The sequence below is a fragment of the Myotis davidii genome, unplaced genomic scaffold (assembly GCF_000327345.1).
Source record: "Myotis davidii unplaced genomic scaffold, ASM32734v1 scaffold395, whole genome shotgun sequence".
In the NCBI taxonomy this organism is placed as follows: Eukaryota; Metazoa; Chordata; class Mammalia; order Chiroptera; family Vespertilionidae; genus Myotis; species Myotis davidii.
Genome location: NW_006287904.1, coordinates 2,142,559 through 2,153,231, shown reverse-complemented (window position 1 = coordinate 2,153,231; position 10,673 = coordinate 2,142,559). Strand labels below are relative to the sequence as shown.

The following is a 10,673-nucleotide window of genomic DNA, read 5'->3' as shown; positions in this document are numbered from 1 at the left end:
GGCGGTTAAGGTGCTTTACCAAGATCCTAATTCACACGTCATGAGAGAGTGCACCATGCCAGCAAACTTCCCTCTATCAGCTTTCTATTCTGACCCCTCCAGATGCACTCTCAGTGTCTCCATGATCAAGTCCTGAGCCTTACTTTTCTGGAAGGAGATGTAGGTCTCCAATCATTGTCATGGAAGCCTCTGGTGTTCACAGAATGCTCAGAGTGGATGGCTTACATGAGCCTGTCAGCCAATCTCTTTCTTCAAAGCTTTCAAGTCTGTTACAAAAGCCAGGCAACCTACAATGACCAGTAACACACCCCATTCCAGGGGTAGAGCGAATGCAGATGCCACCCCTCCCCTTCTGCCTGTACCTCCTCCAAGTCCAACACAGGTGAGGGCCTTAGTATTTGCATTGCCTCACCACCCACTTAGCACCAGCTGCACGTCCTTGCTGCCGTTTGACATACACGAGACATCCAGGTACAGACTCACATCCTGAGCATCTGCTGTGCAGGCCACACCTTCACCTGGGTTCCTCTGGAAGCATAACATGAAATGGGCTCCAGTGCAGATGTCCGAGAAGTAACTTGAGAGTGCAGAAATGAGGGACAGGTGGAAAGAAGCAAAAGCCTATATGAGGATGTGTGTTGTGGTTCTCACTCTACGCAACAGCCATGATTCTGCAAGGTCATTTTTCAGAGTAATGTGTAATCTAGTGATCTCCAAAGATGACAAGTGAATCTCCCCCACTCTGTGTATCGTTACAAACTTCTTAGCTGTTAATATCCATGCAATCTTTTTTTCTTTCCCAACCATATGTCTCTTAGGTCTCTCTCTCTCTCTCAAAATAATAATAATAATAATAATAATGCTCAAATTTTTCCACCTGGGGGCAGTGGAGCCTCTACAATTCAGCCCCTGTGTCCTACACCTACACCTAACCAAGCCCCTGGTCCTATGGGTTCTCCCTGCTGTCCACTGCCCACCCCCCTGTCACCACCATGATCCAGGTCTCTGTTTCCTGTTTTGCCGCTTCCATAAAAGGCCAGTGTCCTGAATATTTGAAAGCACACATTGGATCCTACCATTCTTCTGTTTAAATTGCTCTCCACATAAAGTCCAGGCCCTTGAACTTGTAGTTCAGGGTTCATTCCATCTGGCCCCTGCCCATCTCTGTTTCAGCAGCTGTCATGCTCCATCTGTACTGATGTCTGCAGCTCTTTCCTTTCCTTGTAGCCTGCCTTCTCTGCCAGTCTCACACACAGTTTCCTCTGCCTACATCACCTTTCCCTGTGGTCAACTCTACTTCATTCTAGGGTTTCATTTAGGCCAGTAGTTCTCTCTCTTTCTTTTTTTAAATATATATTTTTATTGATTCAGAGAGGACGGGAGTGGGGGAGAAAGATAGAAACATCAATGATGAGAATCACTGATTGGCCGCCTCCTGCACACCGCCCACTGGGGATCACCTTCAAGCCAGGCATGTGCCCTGACTGGGAATCAAACCTGGGACCCTTTAGTCCGCAGGCTGATGCTCTATCCACTGAGCCAAACGAGATAGGGCCAGTAGTTCTCTCTTTAAAAAAATTTTTTTTAAAGAGAGAACTACTGGCCCTATCTCGTTTGGCTCAGTGGATGGAGCGTCGGCCTGCGGACTGAAGAGTCCAGGGGTTGATTCCAGTCAAGAGCATACGCCTGGGTTGCAGGCTCGGTCCCCAGTGTGGGGGCCTGCAGGAGGCCGCCAATCAGTGATTCTCTCTCATCATTGATGTTTCTATCTCTCCGTCTCTCTTCCTCTCTGAACTCAATAAAAATATATATTTAAAAAAAGAAAGAGAGAGAACTACTGGCCCTATCTCGTTTGGCTCAGTGGATGGAGCGTCGGCCTGCGGACTGAAGAGTCCAGGGGTTGATTCCAGTCAAGAGCATACGCCTGGGTTGCAGGCTCGGTCCCCAGTGTGGGGGCCTGCAGGAGGCCGCCAATCAGTGATTCTCTCTCATCATTGATGTTTCTATCTCTCCGTCTCTCTTCCTCTCTGAACTCAATAAAAATATATATTTAAAAAAAGAAAGAGAGAGAACTACTGGCCCTATCTCGTTTGGCTCAGTGGATGGAGCGTCGGCCTGCGGACTGAAGAGTCCAGGGGTTGATTCCAGTCAAGAGCATACGCCTGGGTTGCAGGCTCGGTCCCCAGTGTGGGGGCCTGCAGGAGGCCGCCAATCAGTGATTCTCTCTCATCATTGATGTTTCTATCTCTCCGTCTCTCTTCCTCTCTGAACTCAATAAAAATATATATTTAAAAAAAGAAAGAGAGAGAACTACTGGCCCTATCTCGTTTGGCTTAGTGGATGGAGCGTCGGCCTGCGGACTGAAGAGTCCAGGGGTTGATTCCAGTCAAGAGCATATGCCTGGGTTGCAGGCTCGGTATCCAGTGTGGGGGCCTGCAGGAGGCAGCCAATCAGTGATTCCCTCTCATCTTTGATGTTTCTATCTCTTCGTCTCCCTTCCTCTCTGAAATCAATAAAAATATCTTTTTTAAAAATCGGTATCTCAAATTATTTTTGTATTTTGTGAGTTTGAGTATCTTGCCTTTGAATGGAAATTAAAGCCTTGGTTTACTAGAAGAATAAATTGTCATTAAAATGATTATGTTATGATTATTTATGTGTCCTTATTTTTGGGGTAGCTTTATTGAGATGTAATTCACATCCAGTAAAGCTTCCCATTTGTCCCAAAGCAATCTACTTGGGGTGTTTTCACTTACAGTCAGTGTTCCATGCCCTTGTTGGACTTCAGACCATGTTGGATCTGGAACACGTGCTGTCACCCTTGCTTCAGATATGACGTCAAGGCCCTCTCCCCCCAAAAGCTCTTACTGACTGTGATGCTGCCATGAAAAAAAAGCTTTAAAAAAAATTCATATTGTGACCTTTGAAAGCCTAAAAATGCACAAGGAATCCTACCAAGTTTTCTTGAAGACGTAGTCCTGGTGGCACCTGTGGCCTGTTGCTACCTTTTTCACCCACCAGGGGACAGTATTTCCCTCTGCCTGTTGGCCTCTCCTTTGAGACCTTCCCTTTCAAATCCTAGCATTTCTAGTTTCTGAAGTCATGCCAAGTGTTCCTCAAAATTTGATTTGACTGCTAGAAATACATGTTACATTGCAACCACGTAGAGACCTACGTGCATATGCAATTCTATATATACATGTGTAATAAAAGTTTCATAAAATAATACTTGTCTTTACTACGTGCGATACACTCTGTTTTCTAGTCTCTCTTATTAGCAAAAGGTGCCCATCATCACCCAAGCGGAGTGCGTGACTCACCAACGGGGTCGCAGCCCACAATGTGAGAAATGCTGCGTTAGAGTTCACTCAGTCTGACATCCTGCATGTTTTTGGATGAAAGAAGGCAGTAGAGAGGGACCTGCCCAGGTTCCATGCGGGTGGAACTTAGAGCAACACCTAGGAGGAGGCTTCAGGACTTCTAATCTGTTGCTTTCAGCCCAGTGGTATTACTGTTGAGGTACATGCAGTCCTCCGGCAGGTCACAGCCACAGGGAGGGAGGGATGCATGTGTGTGTGTGTGTGTCTGTGTATGTGTGTGTGTGTCGGTGTGTGTCTGTGTGTCTGTGTATGTCTGTGTATGTGTGTGTGTCTGTGTGTCTGTGTGCGTGTGTATGTGTGTGTGTATGTGTGTGTGTGTGTGTCTGTGTATTGTATTCCGGGCATACTGGGCTTTGCTACACCAAGAGAAGAATCGCCGCCAGCAGGGTTTTCCCTTTGGAGGTAGAACTCCTGCATTTCAGCCCCTGACTGTCAGATTGGTGCTGGACTCTGGAAGGTGAGCCCTGTGGAATCCTGGACATGGGTCCTGCTTGGTGATTGTGTTACCTGAGTGCCTACCTGGCTTAGCTGTGGTTTGTTCTGTAGCCCAGAAACCAAACCTCCATCAACACATTGCGCAAATTGAATAGGCAGGGAGTCACCTGCCACTCTCAGAGTGTCTACCCCCAAAATGCTGAAGCTGCAGGCTCTCACGTGGTCTCACCCTTGCCCTGTAGAATGCCTCCCAGAAGACGTTCGAGATCGACTACAACCACAACTGCTTCCGCAAGGATGGCCAGCCGTTCCGCTACATCTCGGGCAGCATCCACTACTTCCGCGTGCCCCGCTTCTACTGGCAGGACCGGCTGTTGAAGATGAAGATGGCTGGGCTGAACGCCATCCAGATGTAAGTAGGAGGGCACTGGGCCCTCACCTGGGCCCGGGCAGCCACACCTGGAGAGAGGGGTCAGCTGCGTTTCTCAGCGCAGCTATTTCATTGCTCAGGATGGGAAATAGTGTTGTCCGGTGTTCTGGGAGGGGCTCCTAGGGGTAATTCATCACCTCTTCCAATCTTGAACATCATCGCTAGAAATCATACCAGTATCAGCTTAAAAAGGCAAAGGGAAGTATCGATGATTGAGCGTTCACCATGTGCAGGGCACTTGACATGAATGAGTCCATGTACAGCTGGTGACACTGAAATTTGCCCAGGCACAAGTTTTTGGCCAGAGATCCATCTAGGATTTGAAGATAAGGGTGTTTGTAAGTAGTTATAACGTCTCTCAGCTCTTAGGGGAATATTCCTTGTTAGGTAGATTCCGGAAACCCAGTCTGTTTTCAGGGTTCTTCTGAGTTCATGCTATCGCCTGGGGTTATAGAATTACCCCAGGAGCTATCTCTCCTCATCTCTTTTCATGCTGTTGCAAGGTGACTAACTGGGAAGAACTGGGGTGGCTGGCCACTCTGGTTTTTGCACTGCTGATGTGAATTGCCGATAACTTTGCAAAACTAAAGGGTGAGAAAAACCCAGAGGCAGATTCCCGGGACAGATAATTTAGGGGGAACCCCACTTGTTTTTCTGGTTGTAAGGCCACTGGGGTCTGTCTGTAGTTTCAACCCTGTGTTCAAGGGGACCAAGACTCTCTGTTCCAGGGGGACCCTGAAAGCTTAGGATGGTGGAAAAAGGACACAGCCAGCCCAGCCCATGTAGCTCATTGGTAGAGCATCGACCTATGAACCAGGAGGCCACACTTCAATTCCCGGTCTGAACACGTGCCTCGTTTGTGAGCTCAATCCCCAGTAGGGTGCGTGCAGGAGGCAGCCAATCAATGATCCTCTCTCATCACTGATGTTTTGATCTCTCCCTCCCTCTCTCTTCCTCTCTGAAATCAATAACAATATTAAAAATTTAAAAAGAAGGACACAGCCAGTGTCATCAGAGAGACCTCTGTGATGGCCATAGGTGGCTTCGTATTTAAATTTATATCCCATGCTGTAGGCAGTCAGGGATGCCGGTAGGGACTCTTGTCATTTTACCTCCTGCATCGTGTTCCTGACAAAGTCTTCCATCAGGAGGACAAAGGGGTTGAAGCTTTTTCCATTTTTATTAAAAAGTACTTTTCAAAAAATACGTATAGTTATGCATGATGACGTTTCAAAGACAAACCTCCTGTATGATAGCGGTCCCATAAGATATAACTATACAGTTTCTGTCACTCACTGCCGTCATAGCCATTGCAACATTGAAGTGCAACACATTCCTCGTGTGTTTGTGGTTATGCTGGTGTGAATATACCTGTTGTGCTGCCAGTCGGAAGTGTAGCACATACAATTACTAGTATGTACAGTACCTAATGCTCGATAGCAATAGCAAGTGACCATGTTACTGGTTAATGTATTTGCTATACTATACTTTTTAGTGTTATCTTAGGGTGTACTATTTCTACTTTATAAAAAAAAGAGTTTGCTGTAAAACAGTATGCCATGTTACCCCAGCCTCATCCTCATCCATCTCGTGTTTACAGTGTCTCTATCTTTTTTAAAAAATATATGTTTTTATTGATTTCAGAGAGGAAGGGAGAGGGAGAGAGAGAGAGAAACATCAATGATGAGAGAGAATTGTTGATCAGCTGCCTCCTGCATGCCCCCTACTGGGGATCGAGCCTGAAACCCGGGCCTGCGCCCTTGACCAGATTTGAACCCAGGACTCTTCAGTCCGAGGCCAACACTCTATCCACTGATCCAAACTGGCTAGGGCTACTATGTCTCTTGATTGCTTCATGTTCTCTCCTGCTTGATTTAATTACACGTGGTTTTGCTGTACAGGCTTGTAGCCTAGGAGCAGTAGGCTAGACCATCCAGGTTTATAAGTGCACTCTATGATGTTTGCACGACAAAATTGCCTAATGACACATTTCTCAGAACCTATCCCCAGCATTAAGTAGCTCTGACTATATATATATGTATGTATGTATATGTATATGTTATTACTTTAGCACAGATATTTTCATTTTTCCTAAGCTTTTCACAGGTATATGTAACTTTCACATATCAGTAATTCGTGCTCATATAATTCTGTATCTTTCTTAAAGTCAAACAGTAAATAGGAATGGACACTCTTTGGGGGTCATAAACTTGAAAGTGTGCCCCCCACACACGCACACACGTTTGATTCGCTTGGGTAGCCGCTGTGAAAACTCGAAACAAGGCCTGTTTCCCGAGAGGCTGCCTCAGGGAGAGGCCTGTGCGTCCTGCAAGTTCATAGCTCTGCAGAAATTCACGCAGGACATCTGGGTTTCTGAGCCGTTTCCAGGAAGGGGCTGTGTGTGTCTTGGCAGCTACGTGCCCTGGAACTTCCACGAGCCCCAGCCAGGACAGTACCAGTTTTCCGAGGAGCATGACGTGGAGCATTTTATTCAGCTGGCGCACGAGCTGGGGCTGCTGGTTATCCTGAGGCCTGGACCCTACATCTGTGCGGAGTGGGAGATGGTGAGTGTGGCGAGGCTGGGCCCTGCCTGCTTGCTGTGTGTGACCCGGGTGGGCTGGCAGGCGGGGAGCCAGGGGAAAGGGAGTTCAAGCAGTTTAAGTAAGTCTCTAGTTCCAGATAACACGGAGCCTGTGACTGTAGCCACACGGGTGTCTTTTCCCTTAGGAGACGCCTAAGCAGAGGGGAACAGGTAAGGGTCAGAGGTGTGGGTCCTCCTCTTGGTGGTCACTCACTTAGCTCAGTTTCCTCATCTGAAAAAAACAGGTAACAGTGGGGGCTCTGTCTACTCCACAGGCTAGCTGTGAAGCTAAGTGGAGTTAATCTATAGCTAAGGCTTTGATTCTCAAACCATTTGTATTCATAAAGAGTGATCTTATTTTTACCCCATTACAATTTCTACTTTCCCTGAAAGTTTCCAGATTAGAAAGCCCAACTCAAAATACCCCTTCTCCATGGAACCCTTCTTCCCTCACTGCTAGCAGTAATTTCTATCTCCCCTGGGTGCCTTTCATGAAATGGACCTGACATTGGTTTTTTTTTGTTTTGTTTTTTTGCTTTCCTACCCTAGGGAGGATTACCTGCGTGGCTCTTAGAGAAGGAAAATATCGTTCTTCGTTCGTCTGATCCAGGTAAGTTGTGGCAGATGCCTTGAGAAAACTTATGAATGCGTAGACAACTTATATCGTGAGAATCAGGTAGTTTGAAGGCTGGGGGACTTCTGTGCAGACACCTCTGAAAGTTTAGTGAAAGTGTTTATTGTTATCCACTGCAGAACGCCAGGCACTGCACATGTAGGAAATAGGCTTTCTTGAACTTGACCAGATCTTGCTGACAAACTGATAACTCTTTGAATTGGCAATGGGCCCTGTTTGCGGTTGACCGAGTGACTTCAATGCTTTCCCCTCCTACATTCTTAGAATATTGCAGGGCCGGGGGTAGCATCTAGCTTCTAGCTAATCCCCATGGCAGGGGCAGTAGCTGGAAAGGTGTCACTGGATTCCTTGGTAGCTAAGATGCTTTCTATCCCTTTATCTCCGTCCGCAGATGTAAATGATAGGTCTTTGTTCTTGACTTTTTAAACCACTAGATATCATTTTAGCTGTAAGCCCTGATTCACTGCATTTCTATCTTCTGACGACTTCAGTTTCCCTTGGTGGTGGCGGTGATGGTGAAGGTGGTCATAAAAGCAGCTAACACCGATTAAGTTTACTGTGGAAAAGGCCAATTTGTGATGCTGTGGGCACATTTCCTTCTGAGTGTATTCCCCTCACATTTTGTACCCTTAGTATATGATTAGTGTTTTCATATGTATTATCTCATTTAATCTGGCAACATGGCCAGCAACTTTATATTATCCCCATCAGACAAGGTCAATATAAAGGGTGTCCCAAAATTCACGCAAGAAGTAATTTTGATAGAAAACATGGGTTTATAATTAAAAATTATAAATTTTTTATTGATTCATAAAGTATACAGTATAGGGTTATGTAATGGAATAGTATATCGGGTCCATGGCCTCCACAGCTTTACTGGCACATACGCACTCTTTTGTTGAAATTTTCCATGACCGTTTTGCATAAATGTGGCTGAATTTCGATGAGGCTTGGTTAATCGACAAATTGTCACATTTGGGGTTCAGAAATTCACAGGTGATTGTTGAGAAACAAATGCATCATACTACGCTGTGGTAAAAAGGGTAATACCTTAACTAATAAAGAATTTTAAAAAATCATAAAAAAAAAGAAACAAATGCATCCACAACGTGTCACTGTTTGGTGCGGATTTTGGGCTGGAGGCATCATTGGACCATTCTTCTTCGAAAATGCGGCTGCTCAGGCAATAACAGTTAATGGTACTCGCTATCGAGACATGATAATCCAGTTTTTTGTGCCTAAATTGCAAGATATGGATGTGGACGACATGTGGTTTCAACAAGACGGTGCCACATGCCATACAGCCCAAGAAACAATTCAATTACTGCATGAGTCATTTCCTGGTCGTGTACTTTCCCGTTTTGGTGATCAGAATTGGCCGCCCAGATTATGCGTACGTGCCAGCAAAGCTGTGGAGGCCATACACCCGATATGCTATTCCATACATAACCCTATACTGTATACTTTATGAATCAATAAAAAATTTACAATTTTTAATTATAAACTTGTGTTTTCTATCAAAATTACTACTTGCGTGAATTTTGGGACACCCCTTATAATTCACTGGAGCTTAATTGTACAAAGAAGAAAAAAAACCTACTGTGACAGAGAGGAGGAGACACCATTTAGCCACTCTTTTCTTTTTTGTTGTTTGTTGTTATTGATCCTCACTAGAAGGTATTTTTTTCCATTTATTTTTAGAGAGAATGGGAGAGGGGAGAAGGTGAGACGGGGTGAGAGAGAGACAAAGAGAGAAAGTAAAGAGAGAACTATCGATGTGAGAAAGACATGTCGATTGGTAGCCTCCTGCAAGCACCCCAACCGGAGCCAGGGATCAAACCTGCAACCCAGGTATGTGCCCTTGACTCTCCAGTCTGCAGAGCAACACTCTAACCATTGAGCAACACCAGCCAGGGCTCAGTCGCTCTTTTCTCCACTTAACACACACTGGCAGGATGCCTCCAGGCTTTCTGTCCTTGCTACAGGGGCAGATACCAGGTATACTGGTCCTTGTCCACTGGGAGCTCAGCTGAGGAGATGGCTCTTTGCAAGACAACTTTCATCTGACTCTTGGGGCATGTCGCTGCCCCATTTCCGAAGGTAGTTGTTGAATCCAGCATATTCTGATCTCTGCTGGCAGCCCCAGAGTAATAAGGCTGTGTTGTGTCTATTTGTGCTACAAGGTGCGTGATGGTGTTAAACCTGTCTTGCGTTCCAGACTACCTGGCAGCTGTGGACACGTGGTTGGGAGTCATTCTGCCCAAGATGAAGCCTCTCCTCTATCAGAATGGAGGGCCGATTATAACGGTGCAGGTAACCATGGAGATGAGCATGGGCTGGCGGGACGCGAAGGCTTCCATCCAGTCACAGTATTTACAGGAGGGATGCAGGCCTGAGCTTCATAAGTCTGTTTCTCTGAGAGGCAATGCCATAGATGGTGCTTTGATTTAAATTGCATTTGGGGGAGGTATTACCTTTTATGAATGCCTGCTATGTACCAGACTCTGTCCTGGATGTCCTGCCAATGCTATTCAATTATTCTAGCCACTGTCTCTTTTATTTTTTTTAGTATGTTTTTATTGATTTCAGAAAGGAAGGGAGAGGGAGAGAGAGATAGAAACATCAATGATGAGAGAGAATCATTGACTGGCTGCCTCCTGTATGCCCCCTACTGGTGATCGAGCCCACAACCTGAGCATGTGCCCTTGACCGAAATTGAATCCGGGACCCTTCAGTCTGCAGGCTGACACTCTATCTGCTGAGCCAAACCGGCTAGGTCAACTGTCTCTTTTAAATGAAGACTTTCAGCGAGATTAAGTGACCTGGCCAACGCCACCCAGCTAGTGCCTCCATTTGTGAAGCATTTGAGGAAGTTTAGTGACCTTCATCCCTCCCCAGGTGTATCTCTATTCTCTCCCACCCCCCATACCTCTGCCTGGCCGCCAGGAGGTCACATCCGGCGTGTATTCACACCGCACACCTGCCCAGTGGTTCTAGAATTGAATAGAAGCAGCTGGGCTAGATAAGAAAGAAGCTGGTGACAGTGCCCTCGGCGGTCCCGAATCTGTCTCTTGCTTCAACATGTTTGGATGCCCCAGACCCAGAGACACCCCTTCTTCCAGCCTCTGGCCACTCTCCAGCATCTTATCCAGTCACCACCTTCAGAACCACCTCTGAGACCAGCCAACACCCCGGTTGTTTTCTACCTTAACT

The 10,673-nt window shown here is 46.2% G+C and overlaps 1 protein-coding gene across 2 annotated transcripts in view; it reads left to right on the top strand.

Moving 5' to 3' along the window:
- The window catches only part of GLB1 (galactosidase beta 1), a 64,729-nt gene that overhangs the window by 12,365 nt on the left and 41,691 nt on the right, over positions 1-10,673 (top strand). For both annotated transcript variants that reach the window (XM_006759602.2, XM_015561261.1), the window contains exons 2-5: positions 4,058-4,227; positions 6,659-6,809; positions 7,376-7,436; positions 9,679-9,773. In XM_006759602.2, the coding sequence (XP_006759665.1) occupies positions 4,058-4,227; positions 6,659-6,809; positions 7,376-7,436; positions 9,679-9,773 (477 nt within the window). The remainder of the gene's footprint in view (positions 1-4,057; positions 4,228-6,658; positions 6,810-7,375; positions 7,437-9,678; positions 9,774-10,673) is intronic.